This window comes from Hydra vulgaris, chromosome 04 (genome assembly GCF_038396675.1).
Source record: "Hydra vulgaris chromosome 04, alternate assembly HydraT2T_AEP".
NCBI classification, from domain to species: Eukaryota; Metazoa; Cnidaria; class Hydrozoa; order Anthoathecata; family Hydridae; genus Hydra; species Hydra vulgaris.
The window spans coordinates 47,928,937-47,952,500 of NC_088923.1; the positions used below are offsets into that span (position 1 = coordinate 47,928,937).

The window sequence follows — 23,564 nt, forward strand, 5'->3', positions numbered from 1 at the left end:
TAAACTTAATTGAGCTAATGGCATGTTTTTATTAATTCGCCATTATGTTGATAAAACTACCTTTATGAACCTGTATTTTGCAATTTTTCAATATAATCTCATCTACTGTTGTCAAGTTTGGGGACAATTTGGCAACTGTAATATTAATAAATTGTTATTAGCTTAGCATCAATCAATCCGAATATATAATTTTCAACTCCATAATACAGAAACTTCAAAATTCTACTAAAAGCTTAAAGTTTCAACCTTGTCAGCACTAGTTAAATTTGATAATCTTCTTTTTGTTTTTGACTCTCTTAATTAAAATTTACCTTTCTCTATTACAGCCTTCTTCACTGAAACTTGATTTATACATTCACAAATAGAAACATCAATAATGGAAAACTAAATGTACCTGCCTATAAAACTTTGAGGTATAGTAATTATTCAAGTACACATCAATGCATCAGTGAATGGAATAGAAGTCTTGTGTGCATTGTGAATGAATTTAAAAGTTAAAGTTTCAAATAATCTTTTTTTCTTTATTTAAAACAAAATAAATTTAAACAAACTCAAAAAAAAAGTTTTAATTTTTATCATTATTAATTTACTTAAGCTATTTTTTTTTTTTAAGTTGCTATTTCTATATTAACTTTTTTATTTTTGTCATTAATATTTATTACTTTCATTTTTCTGTTTTTATTTTAACTAAAATTATTACATTTATTATAAATGCTATTATTTTTGCTATTACTTTCGCTCTGTTTATGAATAAAGTTATTGTTGTTATTATTATTATTTTTTAAATTAGTATTATAACTATTTGGTGCCACTCCTTTGATCAGGATTCTGCATGAGTCACTCACTTCCTCAATCAATTATTTATATTTATTCTTAATAGTTAATAATTTTATTTTATTATTTATAAGATTATAGATATTCTTATTCGTTTTATTTTAATATATAATATTATTTTGTTTTGTATAATATTATTTTTTTATAACGGTTTTTAATATACTTGATAACGAGGGTATCTATATATCCTCGAAATATTGTAAAAATAAATATATTTTTAACACATAGAAGTTAATCCATAAAAAGAAGTCTTTTTAAATTTAAATATATATATATTATTATTGTTGTCGTTATTACTATTATTATTATTATTAATATTATTATTGTTAATATTATTATTATATAAGTATTATTATTATTATTATTATTACTAATATTATATTTATGAAATTATATGATTGTAAATTTTGAAGAAAATAAATATCTTGTTCTGTTTTGTGATTTGTTGCTCTATATATTATCAAAAAATAAACAAATAACCTCAAATAAATACACTGTCAATTGCGAATTAAATATGTCTAAATAAAATTGTAAATAAAATTTGATTAGTAAAATTAAAATTAGGAAATTATGTTTCGTTTATTTGCGATGCTTTAAGATCCTTTTCTTTTGAATTGAATTTTTAAAAGTGTTTAGTGTTCCTTTTATATACTATAAAAATGTAACTCTTAATAATGTGACCTTTAAAAAATTCAATGCATAAGAAAAGTTTTTCACTCTATATACCCAATATGATTTATTTATGAGCAATATTTCTTATTTGATAAAAAATTTGACAAAACGCTATATAAGTTTTTACCGCTTTAAAATAAACTGTTTTATATTTTCTTACTGTAATAGAATGCAGGGGTTTTAAAAATAATTACCACAATTAAAAATTCCACAATAAAATGAATAATATGTCTTAAAAATCAATATTTTAAAGTTATTAATGTATAAAATATATAGTTCATTACATAAAATGAAAATTATTATGCAATAATTTAGAGTGTAATAATTTTTTTTTATATCAATTTGATTGTTTTATGTTTTATCAATATATTTTAGATTGTAATAACATTATATTTATCAAATGTCCAATCTAATTTAAAAAGATTTGCTTTTAAAATGGACTTTTTCTATTTTCAATTTTTTTGCGCACCAAACGTGCCTTTTAAAAAGCATTGCAATTAATTGTGCAATTAGTTTTTTTTTAATAAAAAAATGTCTTTTTAATTGTCATTTTAGTGACAATGACAATTATACTTTTAAGATAACTTTACAATAGCGAGAGACTTAAAATGCTCTCTAAACTGTTTTTAGAAAGTGTGGACGTAAATGTGAACACTTAAATGATATACATATTTTATAATATATATATATATATATATATATATATATATATATATATATATATATATATATATATATATATATATATATATATATATATATAAATATATATATATATTTATATATATATATGTAAATATATATATATACATATATATATACATATATATATATATATATATATATATATATATATATATATATATATATATATATATATATATATATATATATATATATATATATATATATATATATATATATATATATATATGTATATATATATATATATATATATATATGTATATATATATATATATATATATATATATATATATATATATATATATATATCTTGAGCGACACAATAGCATAAAATAAGTAATTATTTTGAAAAATAACACGACGTTTTTTATTCTTGACATGTTTCGTGAAATTTTTATTTACATTTTCAAAAGATTATTTACAATAAAAAACTCTGAATTAAATATTAAAAAATAGAAGTCTTTACCGAGAAATATTAACGGACAAAAAATTTTACATAATAAATCAATATATTTATTACAAATAACTCGTTAAGTAACCAATCAAAATAACTAACTGTCAAAAAAAAAACACAAAAAAAAAAAATAATTAAACTGACAGTATAACTAAATAGATAAGTTTATAGCATAATGTAAAGTTTGTTTATTAGGTGAGGGACTGTCCCATTTAATGTGAAGGACTTCTTTTATCTTTAATTTGTATTTCTTTGGGGCATTATCCAAAATCTCAAAAGAACCACAGTTAGCCAGATTTTTGCAATTAATAGATAAATTTAAGTGTTTAAGTATATGTGATTATTTATCACTTTTTAGGTGCTCATTTATTTTAGTTGCCAAGTGTCTGGAGGTTTCACCAATATAACTTGGCATTACAGCGCAAGAAAATTTATAGAAAACATGAAAATTAAGCAGTTTTGGAAGTGGCTCTTTTAGGCAAAAACAATCTTGTATTTTATTAGTAGTAGTAGTGAAAATTAATTTTATTAAAACATCCTTGCAATATTTATGAACAAATTATGAAATTTTCTTTTTAGTATAATTTATCTTTTTATAATAATTTTAATATAAGTATCTTATATTAAAATTATTAACAATGTTAGAAACAGATGGGTTCATTTTCTCATCAATATAGGATTTAATTTCAAAGTCAATAATTTTTGTGGAAATTTATTACTTTGTAAAGCTAATGATAGATTCTTAATATCTTTATCAAAACCAACCCAAATATTATTAATTTTAAATGTACGATCAATCAAACAACGAACAAGTCCAAATTAAAGCCAGAGGGAATAAAACTAAAAAAATTTGGTTAAAGACCAGCATACGTTTTTTTGTGATAAACTGAAGTAGAAAACGAATTGGATTTTTTAACAAGTACATCTAAAAAGGCAATCTGGTTATCTTGTTCTTTTCCTATAGTAAATTTCAAGTTTTTATGTTGTTTATTGAGGTGTTTGAAAAATTCTTGAGCTTCATATTCAGAATTAAAAATAGCAATTATGTCATCCACATACCGTTTATAAAATAATGGTGCTGTAAAGGAGTTGTTATTAACCCATGTTTGTTCATGAAATCCGACAAAAACATTAGCTAAGGTGAGGGCAAAAGGAGGACCCATAGCAATACCATCTGCTTGATCGTAACATTTTTCCTCAAAATTGTAAACGTGAACCGGATGTGGAAATCTGAAGTAATTTTTTAAAGTGAATTTTTGAAAAACGTTTTGAGTTAATATTATCTTTAAAAAATAAATCAGTTGCTATGTTGATGGTTTCCTTAAGTGGAATATTCGTGAACAAACTTTCAACATCACATAAAATGATAAATTTATTAGTTACATTAATATGTTTTAATTCTTCAACAAAAGAAAATGAGTCAAAATACAAAGCTGTTTAAGTATATGTAGAGAAAATAACTGAGAAAGATGTTTGGAAAGGTTATAGTTATATGTTTCTATAGTTGAGATGATAGGTCGAAATGTTGGAAGAGAACTATCTTTTACTAACTTTATGCATCTTAGATAACGCGTATATTCTTCCAGGTTGAGATCCTACAGGATAGACTTTAAGTGTAAAAGTCTTTTTCAAAACATTTAATCTTATAAAGTGTTTTAAGATACCCTTGTAAAGATAATTCTCTTTTTATAGTTGAATCCTCTTTTATTTCTTTAAACTTATTTCATATAATATTATGTAATGAGTTCATAAAATCAATTTTATTAAGAACAATTATACAATTTCCTTTGTCTGGTCGTGTAATAACAATATTTTCATTATTCCGAAGTCTTTTTAACATTTTATGTTTTCTTAGACAATTTTCAGATGGAGTGTATTTGTATACGTTGTTGTTATTCTTGGCATGTTTAAAACTACGTAATCTAATATACTTAAACATTAAATTTATCTATTAATTGCAAAAATCTGGCTAACTATGGTTCTTTTGAGATTTCGGATAATGCCACAAAGAAACACAAGTTAAAGATAAAAAAAGCCCCTCACATTAAATGGGACAGTCCCTCACTTAATAAACAAACTTTACGTTATGCTATTAACTTATCTATTTATTTATATTGTGAGTTTATTTACTTTTTTTTTTTTTTGACAGTTGGTTATTTGATTGGTTACTTAGCGAGTTATTTGTAATAAATATATGGACTTATCATGTAAAATTTTTTGTCCGTTAATTTTTCTCAGTAAAGACTTCTAATTTTTAATATTTATTTTAGAGTTTTTTTATTGTAAATAATCTTTTGAGAATGTAAATAAAAATTTTACGAAACATGTCAAGAAAAAAAATATCGTGTTATTTTTAAAAATAATTATATATATATATATATATATATATATATATATATATATATATATATATATATATATATATTTAATTACAATTAACAATAGAAGAGCATCTAATTTTAAGTTTAGGAGTTTTTGCATATATAGCCCTGACAATGGCATAAACAGGAAATTCAGTTGTCACCATTACTATGAAAAACAAACTAAGGTTGGTTACATTGCACTTTAAAACCTCTTTCTGTATAGTAATTCAATTTAAGTTGTTATTTGCTGCAGGTTTTTATTTATCCCTCAAAAGAGTTTTTTATTATCTAGAGTTGCTGTTTGGTTGGCTTTAGTTAAATCACTCTTATTGAGTAACAACTTTATGGTAACCACTGTACATAATGAGTGTTTTGTTTTTAAATTTATAGTTGACTCGAAATGGAAAAGATCGGATAGACTTTATTTTTGTGTATTAGAATTGATTTCTTATATTTATACTTATTTTTAACCTTAAAGGTATTATATAAAGATAAGTTTTCAAGTTTATCTATATTGTAAATATATATATAGGGATTAGTAACATAATTATATCATTATGTATTTGCTTAGACTTGATCAAATTAGTTGGCAATTTTTTTTCAAATTGTTTATTACTTTATTAAATAAATATTTATTTGTGTATTTGCTGTTAAAGTGAAATGTAAATAAGGAAACGCTTAATATTTTTTATGTAAATCAAAGAAAGTTTGGTTTCAGATAATATCTTTAAAACATTTAATTGATTTTATATCTAAAATATTTTTTAGAAGTATTCTTTTAATTTTCATATAAACATGATATAAACTGTTTATTTACGGAGAGTTTCCGGCAGCTGCAATGACCAAAGATCCCGTTTAACGGAAAAAAATCCGTTGTAATTTAACGGAAATGTCCTTTTTATTTATGAAAACTTCCGTTAATAAACGTAGATAAAGTGGATATTTCCGTTAAATTTAAAAACGCGCTTTTTTTCAACAGTGTAGCTGCATAGTTTTTTATTTTTGGAAATGTTCCGTGCTGGTTTTTTTATCAGAATTTAAGTTTAAACAAATATTTCACGTTTAGATTTCAAGTTTTTTAATAATTAATTTTTATTCATGATAAAGTTGCAATAAGATATTATTCAGAAAAAGGGTATAATAATAAGCGTGTCTACTTTTTAAATTCTTTTTTGCAAATACCAATATAATACTGAGTTATCAACGTTAGAGTATAGTCTCAAGATAAAACTAAAAAAATGATAGGATGAATAATCTTTGAGCAGCCATAGCACAGTGGTTTGCGCGCTTGCCTCAGAAGCTAGAGATGGGTGGTTCAACGCCACGTTTGCGCAAGCTATATAAAATCGGTAAGGATGGACGCGTGAACATTCATTCAAATGCTCTTCCGTAAATTCTTTAGAGATTTACTTTTACAATTAAAATTTTTATAGAAACTTTTCTCAAGCTATTTTACAAATAACTAGGTTTATTTGTGTCATTAAACTGATACACTTTGCAGATTTTTAAAATAACTTCTCATGTCTCATTTACTTAGCTTGTACTTTTTTAAATTTACTCAGAGCAAGAGATTACCTTTAAAAACAGTCTCATTTTATAATCATTAGTAAGTAACAACAAACGAAAAACAGAACAAAATTGCAAGTACTAAATTAGTATCCAATATAGGTTGAAATAAAATTTCAAATATTTTTCAAATTATTTATTATTTTAACATATCAGAGGCGTTTTACATTATATAACTTGCAAAATTCATCTGAAAAAAATTATTTTATGAGTTACATCAGCAAAGTAGTTATTTCGATAGCTTCGATAGTCTTGATTCAACTTTTAAAAACATATCAGTCTAAAGAAAAAAATCATTGAAAATCAAATCAAATTTAAGTAGCAATTATAATCATTACAATAAAAAACTTAACTTATATATTATAAAGTCATAACACGTTGAAGTAAAACTTACTATTGTATATTTTCAAATCTTTAATCCAGCCTTTTTGAACATTTTGCCATGGATTACCAAAAAAAACTCTAACAAATTCAAAAGTTTTTGGTCCTGCCTTATCATTGAAAACAAGTTTTTCATTCAGATAGATGTTAAAATTAGTTTGATTCTCAGAAGAGTTTTTCGTTCGAGTTAATTTAATAGATGACCAATTATTTAAAGGAAGCGAATCATTAGTGGTGAACGTTGTTACATTTAATAAAGTTAAAATAAAACTCAACCGTCCACTTCCATCCTGATCAAACCAAGCAGCCATTTGGTGATTTGCCTGTGGAATTGAATCTTGATCCAATAAAAAATAAAAAACACTATTAAATCCTTTCAAATAAGAAGTTGGTTTTATCTGAAATAAAACTGTAAATTCTGAACTTAGGTGGCTCATGGTTGCAACCAAATTATTTTCCTTCAACTTTTGTTTACTAGCATCTTCAAACTTATCTATAAAATAATAATAGTAATAACAATATGTAGAACAATAACACAGAATGGCCAGCCACTTTGTACAATAAAATCCCTGACTTATTCCATTGTTCCCTGACTCAGGTTTGTTTTAAAGTGTAAACTTTTACATTTTTAACTATTTCATGGTAATGCTTCCAGTATAAAAACAGATATTTTAAGCAGAAAAATAAACTGAAAGATACGTTTCAAATATTGTTAATAATTTTTATTCTTTCTAAACTTTTATACTATATGAAATAAATGATAGGAATTTAAGATTCAGCTTTTTCAATATTACGACCATGAACTGAAATAAGCGTTTTATCAGTATTTTAAAATTGGAACGAAATTAAACACCGAAGCAGATTAAACAACAACAAAAAGTTTAATAATAAAAGAAACAATGGTCTATCAATAGTTTGAAAGCTAATATATATACATATATATATATATATATATATATATATATATATATATATATATATTATATATATATATATATATATATATATATATATATATATAAATTTATATATATATATATATATATATATATATAGATTTATATAGATATATATACATATAAACAAAAACAAGAAATATTTGTTCATTCCATTTTGCCTAATAGTATTTTGCATTCTAGTTCAATCTCACATATATCTTCTTGATGACTTTGATTTAGCTTTTGATTTGCATTTATTATTCGGGCAACTTTATTGAAGACTAATCAAAACATACAACTTTATGTAAAGAGATAAAAACCGCCATTAATACTATATCATTGAAATATGGAGCAAGATGATGAGTGATTTGATAGGTTTCTTTAGTATTCCCAATAATCATTTTTTAGTTGTAAAACTGTAAGGAAACATAGACTAAAATAGCTGTCCTGTTTTTAAACACAATCTCAAAGAAAAATGCTGCTGTGAACGTATAGTGCCCAGAGTGTTTCAGAACGTGTTACATCATTTTGAGCCATAATTAAAGAGAAAAGTAGTACTGTTGAACAAGAAGAATTTCTTGGAATTTTTTTCTTAGAGCATTTGGCATTGCATGAGATGATTCAATCAAACAGGAATATAATTAATATAATTAAGAAACTATTGTAGTTGATGTTGATGAAACAGATGCTTGTGGTACTGTAGTTTTCTGTGAATTATTAGTATATTATTATTATATTATTTGGTATTATTAAAATAATCAAATACTGTTGGTTAAAAATATCAATACTGTTGGTTGAGTTTTTAAATATTCTTTTATTGGATGCTTTAAACTTTTTTCACGACTTTTGATTGCCATTATACCCGTAAAACACAGGAAAAATGTTTTTCCGTGTGAACTAAACATACCTTTTTTTATTATCAACTCTGCTAAGCCAACCCCTTGATAAATGACGTTTAAGATAGATCCAATCATTATTAAAGAAATTGTTGTATATATTTTTATATTTTCTTTAATACTTAGCTGGAAAAATTAAAATATACTAAACAATTTTGTTCTAACTTAATTGTGTACCACATTTACATAGTTAAATAAAAGCATACGTTTAAATAGATATATATCAAAGAAATGTATTAAACTTTAAGTAAAAGTATAACAGCAGTTTTATTATATCTTTCCATACGATTTTATGAAATAAATAAAAAAGTTTTATTTGATTGTTGCTTGTGTGTTTGTTTTCTGGAGTTGGTAAAATTACATTTAAAAAAATTTAAAATATTATAACAAACAATTTTTTCCCCTGACTTTTGGAGAAAAGTACTTTCCCTTATTGTCCTGACTCACAAATACTCCCTGACCTTTTCCTTATTTCCAGTTGGCTGGCCACTCTGTAAAAATAAGAACAAACAGTTATAGATCAACTCCTCACCCCAATAAAAAAACTCTACACCAGTATATTTGTATGTTCTTTTTATTTACAATAAGTATTTATTTACTCTACCTTTAAGTATATTTAAAAAAATACTTATTTAAATTATCAGTATAAAGTTACCTCGAGGTTGAGTTGCATTAGAAATTTTTGTATCTAAGATAAAAAAAAACAATAATATAAACAAATTATTATCTTAATATTAACACTACAAAAACGTTTAATGTTTAACGTTTAACGTCGTATTATTAGTTATGCTTTGAAAGAACGCGTTCTCAAATTGCACCCGGTCATTGGAAAAAAATCTCTTAAGCGAGTTGTTACTTTTTTCCTTTTGAAATTTAATTATTAGTTTAGATATATTACTTAAAAGATCATACTAAGATAAATAAATATCGTTAAGATTATTTTATAATTGAAGTAAGTATATAAAGTAGTTATATATACATTTTTACAAGATAAAGTTGAAAAGATTTAAACTTTTATTAGATAAAGTCGAAAGGATTTAAAGTAGAAAGGATTTTAATTTTTTAAATCATTTATATTTTGTTTGTTTTAGTTTTTTTTAGCAGTTTTATTTTTACTATTTTATTTTTTAGAAGGAAAATAGGGGTTTGGATGTTATTTAAAGTTATACTATTGCTAATTCCATAAAATGGTTATACTACTTTAAAATATATGTGATGCTATTAACTATTTTTGTACTTTTTTAGAAAGTTTAGAAAAATAAATTAAATTAAAATATTGTGCCAACACTGGCATGGCATGTCACATGTTATTGTATGTAAAGGTTAAATTTTTATATGAAGATTACAGTTCCTATGCAAAACAAAGATGATAAAGAGTATTGTTTGTAAATATATATTTTGTTTACTTTGAATCTTTTTAAATTTTCTCGTGTCATTTTTAAAATAGTTTGAAAAATGTGTTTAAATATGTATATAAGGTATATATTTACCCTTGTATACATATTTAAACGTATTTATTGTGTTTAAAGTATGTACATATGTTTGAAGGCCAACGCCTTGCTTTCATCAGAAATAACCAAAACAAACTAAGAAGAGAACAGTATGATGTCTTACACGAACATGTAAACAACCTTAGAAATGATCTTAATGTTAGACCAGGGCGTGTTGTAGTTTTGCCATCAACTTATGTAGAAAGTCCTAGAGCTTTAAAAGAAAACTTTGAAGATGTTATGGCTATAATTAAAAGTATGCTAAACCAGATCTTTTTATAACTTTCACTTGTAACCGCAAAATGGCGCGAGATAACTGAAAATTTATATCCAGGTCAGACAGCAAATGATTGACCTGACTTGGTTATTCGAGTATTTAAACTCGAGTTAAATAACCTTCTCAATGACATATTTAAGCACGGTGTATTAGGGAAAATTGTAACACATGTTCAGGTTGTTGAGTTTCAAAAGCGTGGTTTGGCACATGTTCATATTTTACTTCACTTTGCAAATGACGATAAGCTTTAAACAGCACAAGATACCAATATCTGCAGAAATTCCAGATCCGATTGTTATGACTTTTTTAAAACTTGCATGATTCACGGTCCATGTGGCATACTGAATCCAAATTCTCCCTGCATGAAACATGGGGTGTGCAGCAAGAACTATCCTTAAGAACTTAATGCTAACACAGTAGCAATTCATAATGGTTATCCATGCTATAGACATCATGATAATGGCTTGGTTATCAATATTAAAGGTAACAATATAGATAACCGCTGGGTGGTACCTTACAATCCATGGTTATCAAGGAAATATCAAGCTCGCATTAATGTTGAAGCTTGCATGTCTGTTAAGGCTCTTAGGTATTTGTACAAAAACATATACAAGGATCACGACTGTGCCAATATTTTAATAAATGAACAAATTAATTATGATGAAGTAAACACTTTTTTAGATTGTCGTTATGTAAGTGCACCTGAGGCATTGTGGCGAATTTTCGAGTATCCAATAAGTCATATGTCACACACTATTATACGCCTGAAAGTTCATCTACCTAAAAATCAATTAGTGTATTTTAGAGAAGGAGCAGAACAAATGCTTTAGATCGTGCAGCACTACGTGATACGCACCTAAGGGCATGGTTTAAGTTAAATACTAAAAACGGAAGAGCACATTGCTATTTGTATGTAGACATTCCTCATCACTTTATATTTGATGATAAGCATTGTAAATGGAAGGTTAGACTATAGGGTGGTATTAAGGTGATAGTTAGAATGTATAAAGTTAATCTAACTGTAGAATTGTTTTTTTTTAGACTGTAACTTTTGCAAACAAAAGGTGCAACATTTTGGTAAGATGTGCGTACTGTTAATGGTATTGTCCTTGAATCATTTTGTGAAGCATATGTTTTGAAAGGTTCGTTGCAAGATGACACTGAATGGCAGAATACTCTTTCTGAGGCGGTTTTAACACGTAAGCCAAAGCAAATTAGACAGTTGTTTTCAATTATTTTGACCTTTTGTGAACCTGATAATCCTTTGCATTTCAAGAATACATACAAAGCTTTTAGGATGGAAGATTTCATTCACCTCTCAGTCCCACTTCAAATAGCTGAACAAGCTACTCTTCATCAATTTGAAAAGATTATAAATCAGAGTGGTAAAACGCTGGCTGATTAAAATCTGCCTGTTATTGATGAGTTTATACGCCTAAATCTAGAAAATTTTTATGAAAATGTTCAACAATCTATTGACGAAGCCAACCAAATGAGACTGTTACTTAATGTCAATCAATTAAATATATGTAATGCTATCCTTCCTGCACTGAATGAGCAACAATGTGAAGAAAATTAACATTTTAGATTGTTTTTCATGGATGGACTAGGTGGTGGTGGAAAAACCTTTACTTATAATTATTTGATTGCTGAAACCATAAGTCGGGGCTTTAAATCTGCTGCAGCTGCATGGACTGGCATTGCAGCAACTAATCTTACAAATTGATCTACATTGCATGGCTTATTCAAACTTCCTGTTCCAATATTGGATAATAGCGCATGTAATGTAACTCCTAACTCTATACATGGGAATTTTTTAAGACAAGTTAGTTTATTTTTGCTTGATGAAACATCCATGATACCTAAACATGCCTTAAATGCAATTGCTAGGTTGTTAAAAGATATTTGCAACAACAACTTTCCGTCCGGAGGAAAAATCATTCTTTTTGGAAATGATTTCAGGCAAAAAGTTGTGAAAAGAGGACAACCAGCTGAAATATTAGAATCGTGTATAAAATGTTCTTTGCATTGGAAATGGGTGCAGAAGTTTGCATTAACTGTAAATATGAGAGTGCAAGATAGGCAAGGTGAGTTTTCCCAATGGCTACTAAAATGAAACCTTTAAAAGCCAATTTAAAACATTTTTGGTAGCTAAATGTGATTGTACATTGTAAGTATAAATATAATAGTTTAGTAAAAAATAACTATTTTTAAGTTTTTTAACTCATGAAATGGATTTAAGACTTAATTGATTGCGGTTAAACCGCAAAAAAAACAAACGATTAAGAGGCTATATGGCGCTGACGAAATATGCGACATAAATATCGAATTTGTATTTTACTCATTCACAAAAATTGGAATTAAGACAAATTGATCTTTATGTCCAGATATGTTTACTGCACATATTAGTAAAGAAACTAATTAGTTGCGTAATGAGTTAGACGCATTGATAAGTTATCTGAGGTACTTATTAAAATTGATGATTTAATTATAATAGATAAGTTATCTTAGGCATTAATTAAAATTGCCAATCATAATATAATTAATTGAATATGCTAATCGTAATTTAATTTGTTATAATGTAATGCAATAAGTAAATAAGCGCTTTTACTTTTTTGTTACTCTAGGTTGTTTTGTTACGCTTAGTGAAAGACAGTTTTGTTATGTTATTTTTAGATTAGATTTTCCAGACATTTAAAAAAGCACGTTTCCAATATATTTGTTTTAATACATTTTACCATATCTTTTAAGTAGGTTATTATCTGTTTAATCATTTTAATCGTTTACATTTTTTATATCTCAAAATATCTATCACTTTTATTAAATTTGTTTTTAAGCATATTTCGTTTTATTTTTTATATCGAATTAATAGAATGTCCCAAATTGTTGAAGACGAAGGTTCGTATTTATTTAGATGTGTAATATGCTACTGATTTGTATCATGTTACGTAGTTATTTCTTAAACATATGTTTGTTTTTAGTAGCTGAATTACTAAGAAGTAAGTTTTGTTCCGTTTTGTTATAATTAAATGTTATAAATTGCAGTTCGTATCTGTTTGTTAATTTAAATTAACTTTACAATAATAAAATCGTTGAGACGAAAATTATTGTATACTAATTCAATCCAGAAAGATTAAAACTCTATTTTAATATTGAAGTAATTAAAGAGGTTTAAGAAAAAATCGACTACAATATTTGTTTGCTTTTCTGTTTAGATGACAACAGTATTATTGGAGAAAGTAAGTTAAAAAGCATTTTTTCTTTTTAAAAAGGAAAAAAAAATACTTTTTAATATATTTGATTTTATTGAAGTAGGTTTAAAACTTTAGGATTTTAAAATCTTATATATCATAATCTTAAATATTTTTAATTACTTAAACAATATATCAACGTTAAATTACACCAGTTTGTAGAAAATAGTTATAGTTTAATAATAAGGTTATAGACTGTTAGAGCAGATTAATTAGATCAAAGATAATCTTCTACCAAAGTGAAATAACCTACTACCAAAGTGAAAATTTACTATCAGTTGTTTGTTTGTTTTTCTGTTTAGTTGACAACAATGAAGAGAGAGGTAGTAAGTTTAAAAGGATTTTAAATTTTTATAACGTAACTAAAATGTTTTTTAAAATATTATTATTGACTATAAAGTGGTATAGTAGGTTTTTATAATTTTATACATTAAGCCCAAGAACTTAGGTTCTACTTAAAATTATATTGTCAATAATAAAGAAAAGAAATTTAAAATTCTCAGTAAGATAGCTTTTTATTATTTTATATCAAGTTGGTTTAATTAAGATTTGTTTTCTTTAGTTGATCAAGAGAGAGCTAATAAAGGTATTAGTTACATTAGTTAAGTGAATTTATTTTTAAAAAGTTAAGTAGATATTTTAACGCCTATAGATTTAAGTGCTTTATTGTTTAGACGCGTATACATTTAAGTGTTTTTATTGTTTTTAGCTGAAGGCTGAAATAAGTCAGTGTTTTTGGTATTAGATATTTGTTAATAGGATTTTGTTTGTTTGGACTGTAACTGGAATTTTAAAACTTTAAGTACTTAAGCTTTATTTTCTTTTTTCTTATAGGAAAGTTGGAAAAAAAACTAAGTATAAATTATATGATTAGTGTAGTTAAATAAATGATTTATATCTGTACCTCAAAAGTCCAAGTCAGTTGTCACATTTTAGAAACTGTCAAGGAGAAAGGAAATAGTAAAATAATTTGTCTTTATTGGCTTAATATTTATGGTTAAATTTATGTTATTTTTTTTGTGTTTTATTTTATTTGTCTTGAGGCACATGAAATATAATTTTGACAAAAATAAAAAGTTAAATAAAAAAACTAAAAAGTCATTTCTGGACAACAGACGTTTTTCTTTGAACATTGTGGGGACACCAGACCCTTTATATTGACCAAACTTTGTTTCACGTTGTCGTAAGACAACAGTCTTTATACCAATGGAGATAAAAAACTAAAAAGATTTCGTACATAACTCATTATCACAAAAAACTAGATAACCAACCTTTGTCTTTTGAGGTACAGATATTAAGATTTAAAGTTTATTTTAGTTTATAGTTTTGTTTTCGTTTATAGTTAATTTTAGTTTACTTTTTCTTAGTTTTAGCTTCAATTTTCTTTTTTCTTACTTTAGACAACTTCATGAAAGAAATGAGGGGAATAGGTAAAAATAAATATAATTATATAATTAATTATATGTAAATATTAATCTATCAATTATTTTGAGGTGTATTTTTTGTCTGTAGTGTTTGGTAGAAGCATGACTGGGGTAGAAGTAGGGCTGTGTTTTAAATTTTAACAATTTTTTATGGAGAAATATGTGAAATGGGTGAAAAAATTATTTAATATAAATATAACATTTTTAAACTGTTCGCATTTTACTCAAATTTTTATTAAAATTAAACTTTTCACAAGTTTAACCTTTTTTAGTATACTTTTTTATTATTATTATTATTTTAGCATCCTCTTCATTCTGTGAAAATGTTAAGATTTTGCTTTATTTTTGATTAAAAAAAATTATAAATATTTTTAATTTTTATTATATCCTTCTATTTGAAATTTTAGAGTCGTTAACATTTGAGCAATACCAAAGATATCGCTCCCAACACCCGGGGCCTCTCTCGGAGAGGTCCTTCAATAAGTAGTGAAGTAATGGCGGTATGGATGAGCCATCCTCTTAATGGAGAGCTCATCCATACCGGGGTGTTGGGAGACTCCGAAGAAAAAACAGCAACCAAAAGGTTGTAAATGTCTTCTATCAGTAAAGATATTTATAACTTTTTTGTTGCCGCTTTTTCTTCGGTGATTTTTTTTTATTTTTATTTTTTTCAATTTTATTATTTTTTTGTGTAATTTGTAATTTTTTTTATAATATATTGTTGTATATTTGGTTTTCTTTTGTCTTTTTTAATTTTATTTGTTTTTCATCAATTAAACTTAAATATAGTTAAATTGATTCATTACCCAATCATCATAATATGATGCTACATTCTATTGTTAAAAATAATTAATTGGTAGTTTAGTTTATTGAACTCACTGCTTTTAAAATTTACTTTTATTCAAAACATTATGTTTAGCTATATAAATGCAATTTATTTATATCTCAATTTGATTTTTATCTTTAATGTTTTTAGTTTGGCTCCTTAAAGCGTTTTTTTTTTTTTGCTTTTTCATTAAAATATTTTAAATTTATTATAATGCCTTTTAAATCAAAATAAAGTTTGCTTAAAGCCAACATGAAATAATGTCATAGAACAACACCGACAAGCTGCATCATGACAGCAATATAAGTATGACAATAGGTTACTGAAATGCAGGTAAATTGTTTTCGAGTTTTTTTTTTGCTTTTTTTTTCCTATTAAGTCTACTTATCTGTTACAATTTTTATTTTAGGTTTATCATATGGCGCATTATTACAATGTAAAAGATCAAAGTTTACATATTTTTACATGTATAACAAATTTTTTAAACAGATGTTTGATTGCAAATTGACTTTTTTTTGTTCGAAACGTATTTGTACTAAATTGCTTAGTTATTTATATTTATCTAGTTGTGTGCATTTAACGTTTTAAAGAGAATTTCCTTTTTTAAAGAAACATGTATCAAGAGGATACCAAAAAAATTAATAACTCATGTATAATTTACGTTCACTTTATATTAATCTTATTAAATAAAGTTCATGTTATAGAAAAAATAACAAGAATTTATCTTTACTTTTTTGTCAATTTAAAGCATGAAGAAGTGTTATTATTTTGTGTCTGTAACTAAAAACATATTGTGTTGAACTTAGTAATGTCGAGGAAATGGTTATGCCCTACAATTATATGACCTATGCCAGTTGTAAATTACTCAAATAATATTATATAATCATTTTACCTCCACGTGTTTTTTATTTTAATTTTACAGATGATTTAATTTTTTTAATTTGAAGGCGTTTTTCTAAAAGGGTATTGAGCAAGATGATGTAGGTGCTGCGGCCGCTGCTAAAGTTGACAATGGTTGACTAAACGTTTTTGTGATTGCTAATGCCTAATGATTTATGTTGTTATTATTAATTTGAAATAAATCAGAGTACTGAGAACCACTGATTGCATGCTAGCGTGTAAAATATTTATCATTCTTGAATACCAGTTTGAGCAATACTGGAAAATTTTGTTTCTCTAAATTCTTACATTTTAACTTTTTGTAATACTTAGAAAAAGTTTCTTTCTATGCTTGTTTGACATGACGGTAGATACCTATATTCAATGGTTGTTGAATATGTAATGAATCTAGTACTAAAATATGAACACCACCAATTTGCTCAGTTTTGGTTATAAGTATTTCTTTCAACCAATCAATAAAAATATCGTGCTCCATGCAATCTGATTTTGAAATTGAATATTTGGTGCCAACTGGACCACCTCTTGCCCAGTCAGTACGAATGTTTTTTTTGGCATTGTATATCACAAATTGTGTTGCAAAATGCCCATCAGCGATGTATCAATTGTTTACAGTATAATGGAAAATTGACGTCTTGTCCCGTTCTCGGCTACGGTTGCTTTACCTTGATCAACCGAAAAACCTGTTTCAACACAATTCCAAATATGCGACCCAGTAGTTATACCAGTCTGTTAATATTGTTTGGCAACGCATTAAAAATAACGATCAATTATTTTTAACGTACAAGAAGATGCTCTTTTAGCTTAAAATTTATTTAACCATCCTTTCATTAAACCATATAGCTAGTCTTGCCGGGCTCGCCATTTTTGAAAAAGTGCAGTTGATCTTTGGGTTTAAAGTAGCCACACACAATTTCATGGATTTTGATTAATTTAAATTTAACCATTTATGGTTAAACCATAATCACAGTCACCAATTGAATGGAACGCATGCACCACATTCTTTTTGTTTTATTTGAAAATACGGTTGTTGTACCTGTGTCATGGAAGCCTTTGTTATTGTTATTTTTGCGATCTTTGAGTTTTGAGACTGGAACGCCATGTTTCAATGCAGCTTTTCTCAGCGATATTTTATTTTATTTCATATCAGTCTATGCAGATAGTATACCATCCTTGTATATTTTTATTTTTTATTTCGCATTTTAAAGTAAATGATTCAAGATGAATTGAGTGAATGATTTTTATATTCAGAAATAACATTATAACTCATTTTTAATTTTTCTCAAATAAGTAAAAAATGGGGTTGAATTGACATATAGTTAAATCAATTCGAATAGAGGAGTTCTGTATTTGAATTTATTTTGAACTTTTTCATTGCTATATATCCGTTTTATATATATACTTATACATTCAGTTTTTTTTTCATAACTTCGATCAGTGTGCAATTATTTTAATTTTATTGTCTTTTTCATTAACTTTCGTTTTTGCCACTTTTTGTACTTTTATTCATCAAAAGTATAAGATAACTCTAATCATCAACTTGCCCAATATTTCCTGATGTATCTTTTCAAATTCACTCACTAATTCTTATCACTGTCTCAGATCTTTTCTTATATTTTAGAAAAACGCCAAACACCAATCTGATCATATTAATTATGAAGATTACATTTTAAAGTGTTTTTATTTCAAACAACATGTTCATATAAACAGGCCCTAACTCTGTAGATAAAATTAAGTTATTAAGAAAAAAAAGAAAGTTTTTATAATAAATAAATATTCTGCTAATAATAATATTCTGTTAATTGACTCAATAGTGATATTGCTTTTCGCACTAGCAACAACTGATTCTTTAAACCTAATCTACAGTTAAACAAAACATGACAGATACACGCAATATTTTTCAAATATATATATATATATATATATATATATATATATATATATATATATATATATATATATATAAACACATAAAAATATTTTCTTTAACTTCTATTTGTAGTGTATGTTCAAGTTATTTAACATTCATAATATTTACACTATACCTCCATTTACAACAAATAGCTCTTTAATCCAACCATCATGTGCAGTATACCACGGATCTGAAATAAATACTTTCATATCTTTGAACTGTCTCGGATCTTTATTTTCAGTTTCATATTGAATGGAACCATTAATAAAAATCGCATAAACATAGCCACCATTTTTGAAGGTTTGTTCTATTTTAACACTCGACCATACATTGAGTGGAAGTGGATTTTTTGTTACAAATTTTGAATTAATTTTTCCATTAATATCTGAAAAAAATTCAAGTCGCCCAGAACCATCAAAAAACACTGCTGGATAACGGTCACCACATTCACCAAAGTTCTGACCCTTGGTTATGTGGAGAACATTTTGCCACTCTTTGGAGTAAGATATAGGTTTTAGCTTAAAAGATATAGAAAATACTTCTTTTAAATTGCTTATTGTTGCGATAACCTCGTTTTCACAGATCTCTTTCTCTGAAAGTTGGACAACACTGTCTAAAAAGATGATTTTTAAACAGTTATTATTTCAATAAATTTTGATTAATGGTAATCAAAGAACTTTTTTTGTTTTTGCTAATGTTATAACTTCAATTATAACGAATGTATTTAACTTTAATATATACCTGTTGGAATAATATATACCTGATGGATTAATGGCAAGATCAATCATGCTTGGTAGGTCTAAAATGGATAATGACAAAATTTTAGATTATTATTTATTAAATCTTTTCAACAAATACTCTCAACATTTTTAGTTTTTTAAATACAATAATTGAATATTATAATATAATATTTAATTAATATAATCATAATTATTGTAATTAATAATTATTATTGCAAATATAATAATTAATTATTATATTTACATTAAAATTAATTGCAAGTTCTATAAAGCCTTTCAAACTTTACGTTGAAAATAAAATTTTTTGCTTATTCCATTCAAATTGTTACATTTTGTGTTATAAATATATATATAAATAAATTAGCATTTGTTTAACAAGTTTCTTATTAAACATAACATGATATAATTATTTTTATCATAAAAATAAGTTATGTTTTGATAAAAACTTTTCTCCAATAACTTTATTAAACAGTTTTAACCTTTTTTTCCATTGATAATAAACATCTCCTCTATATTAGAGATTTGTACTAAGTCCCACGGATTAGAAGCATAAACTTGAACATTTTTAAAGATTTCTGGCTTTTTATTCTCATCAGAGTAAACAGTTTCTGCATTGATTTTAATAGTGTAAACGTATTTGCTTTCGTTTTTTTGCTGAAGAATATCTATAGTACAATGTGCATCTAATAATTGAGGATCAGAAATAAAATATCTTGTTTTGTTTGGTATACTAATATTTAATCTCCCATCACCAGCATCTGAAAACCATACACCTAAAATCTCTCTGCCGCGACTTTTTTTACTTGACCCAACAGCTAAATGAATGATGTTGTGCAACTTTTCAATATAAATCATTGGATAAATTTTAAAACATATACGAAACTCTTTATCTAGTTCTTTTATGCTTGCTACTAATTTTCCACCAATTAAACTAGTACTTGATTTGATGATTCTTGCTGAAAGAATTAAATTTACAAATTACAAACATCAAAATTTTTCTTAAAAAAAAATACAATACAGCTAAATTATAAATACAAATAGATTTTACTTAAAATTGTTTTTAGTAAAAAACTATTTGTATTTATAAATTATTAACATTATTTGTAAAATATTTAAATATGTTAACTGACAAGACAGACAAATAAAGAATATTTTTGATAAAAGTTAATAAGATATAATAATTCAAAATCGGATGGTAATCTCTGGTATGTATTAATGTGATACAAAATTGTATTAATGTTATACAAATGTATTAATGTAATACAAAAGTATTAATGTGTTTTTCTCCTGTGTTTTTATTAACGCTTACATTATACACTGTTTCTTTCATGTCACTTACACTTACATTACAGACTGTTTATTTATGTAAAAATATAAAAGTTAGCTCAACACGAGGTAACAGATTTGAAATATTAATAAGAGTCAAGAAATTCTAAAATGCTAAAAAAACTAGACTCAAATATATTAATAACAAATAGCTAAAATATATAGCTAACTTTTAAATATAAGACCAATAATAAACGTATTCTTATTTGTTTATTATTGGTGCTCTCCAGCATCATAAAGATCTACGAAGCTGAAATTCAAAAACTTGAATTTAATGAAAATACAGGCTTTGTTCCCACGAAGTTATATTCAACAAATTTAGTAAGGTAAACTCCTTACGATCTAATGTTTTATGTTAAATATTTTGATTCGAAAACAGCTTTTGAAAGCAGAACACAAAGGAATATTGAAAAAGCTTAAAACGCATTGTATAAATTATAATTTAAATAGCTGAAAAAATTAAAAACAAACAGCATTTATTGGAAACGCATTGTTGTCCGTCACCAGATTCTTTTTCAGGCTTTATGTTTGAGTTCTTTTCTGCTTTTCCTATATAAAAGACTTATCTGAATTACTGTCTAATATTTTTAAATGGATTGCTTTAATAAAAACTCATTTTTTGTAAGAAAAGTTGATTTGATTTAAAAAAAAAGGCCTAAATGTTACTAAGTATAAATATGATATGAAGCTTTAATATCTAGTAACAAAAAAAGTCGTAATGCTGGTAATACAAAGAGTATTTAAATATCAAAAAAAATAGCCGCAGATGCTTAGTTAAACCAAAAAATAGTTTATATTACACCAACACAAAACAGTAAATGAAAATTGGTATCAAAACGTATTAGGATCATGAAAGCTATTCGATAAAAATAAAAAAAATTCCAAAATGTTTATTCTAAAGTTGTAGGAGTCTGCAGAGGAAATCTAAACGAGCCTTTAGAATATCCGATACAAACTAACTTAATTCAGTTCTTATTTTAACTGTCATTTAAATAGTCGTAAAACACCGGAACTGTGGTGACTAGCTAACCTTCAGTCAGTTTGCAAAAATGAAAGTCTTTTGGATGTTTTAAACTACAGGTTCATTTCCATAACGTTAGTGTTTTTTAGAGTAATGTAGATCATCATAAATGATAAAATAGTTGAAAATCTTTCAAATAACACATTTTCATTACGAAAAAATCATGCACAACAAACATGCTAGAATTGCTTATCTAATTACAAAAGCTACAGAGAACGGCATTCTAGTCAATATGATTTGATTTTTGATAAAAATAGATATATAAGATGAAATAAGAAAAAATAGAAGATATAATATTGATTTAACAAGACTTCAGCAAAGCATTCGATTAAGTACCACACACAAAAATTTTCTAAGAAAACTATTAGCATACGGAATAGTAAATAAGTTACTTAACTGGGTAATAAACAACATAAAATATCGAAAGCAGCCTGGCGTACTAGGAGAGGCTACACTGGCTTTATATTCTTAGTGGGGCTCCTCATGGCTCGATGCTTGTGCTTGTACTGTTTTTAATATTTTAATTGAAGAAGAACGAATAAGAAGAGAGCAAATACAACAATTAAAAGTTAAAGATAGACTAAATAAAGCAAACTTTTATTTAAGTTCAACATAAGAAAAACAAGACCACCACACAAAACAACAAAACTTTTTAAACAGAGAACTAAAACTAGCTTAATTTTCCGAACATTTTCTTCTTCATCAGTTAGTCAAACAATGGAATCAATTGCCAGTAAACTGTGAAAACTCAAAAACAACAAACATTTTAAGCCAAATTTATAATTGAGTTGAAAATTTACAAATACTATAAATGAAAAAATTAAAAAATACTTTAAAATACATAATTTAAATACCTTGAGCTAACATTTTAATATTTGGAGTAGGTGGAAGTTCTAAATAAAGTTATAAAAATTGAATTACTTTTAGAATAAATAAAATAATTTTATAGTTAAACTTTAAATTGATTACACAATACTAATGAATCACAAATGTTAGATTATTGTTGAATTATTATTTTATTATAAGTAATAATGCAACTTGTTTTATGCTTTGAGTGCTATGATTAAGAATGTTAGAAGAATTTATAACTTTTGGTTTCTAGTTGAGGGTTAAAAAAAAAGGGTAAAAAAATTTCATTATTACCAACTTGTTTAAATCAATCTCTAACACTTGAGGTTCTTTCAAAATAATTTCTGATTGTTTATTTTGGATACTTAATTTGTACTTTATATCAACACCTGTTACTGTGCTATTTTTCTCCTTATCATTTTTTAGGTGGTTTAGACCATACTATAATCTCACTAAAATCTTTACCTTGTTCTTCTACATTAAATTTATCCTATCATTGTACTTCTTACATCTATGCCAAAGTTGGATAAAAATATTGCACTCCCAATGTAATCTTCTGAACTTGTAAAGAAACGGAAACTTTTATTTCTAACTAAAATCAATGCACTAATCTTGCTTAACATTATAAATATTGCTAATTAAAATACTTTTTGTTGTTGCAAGTAATCAATGTAAAAGAAAGTTAAGTAATTCTAAAATCCACTATTCTCAGATTACCTATTATCTTTAAAGTTAATTTGTA

The 23,564-nt window shown here is 25.5% G+C and overlaps 1 protein-coding gene across 1 annotated transcript in view; it reads right to left on the reverse strand.

Moving 5' to 3' along the window:
• Window positions 1-6,717: 6,717 nt before the first annotated feature.
• LOC136079857 (uncharacterized) overlaps window positions 6,718-23,564 on the reverse strand; it is a 142,082-nt gene continuing 125,235 nt past the window's right edge. The window contains exons 13-19 of the mRNA XM_065796512.1: window positions 22,828-22,866; window positions 20,106-20,582; window positions 19,647-19,685; window positions 19,020-19,499; window positions 9,465-9,497; window positions 6,989-7,468; window positions 6,718-6,874 (exon numbers count right to left, since the gene is read on the reverse strand). Of these exons, the coding sequence (XP_065652584.1) occupies window positions 6,870-6,874; window positions 6,989-7,468; window positions 9,465-9,497; window positions 19,020-19,499; window positions 19,647-19,685; window positions 20,106-20,582; window positions 22,828-22,866 (1,553 nt within the window). The 3' untranslated portion in view covers window positions 6,718-6,869. The remainder of the gene's footprint in view (window positions 6,875-6,988; window positions 7,469-9,464; window positions 9,498-19,019; window positions 19,500-19,646; window positions 19,686-20,105; window positions 20,583-22,827; window positions 22,867-23,564) is intronic.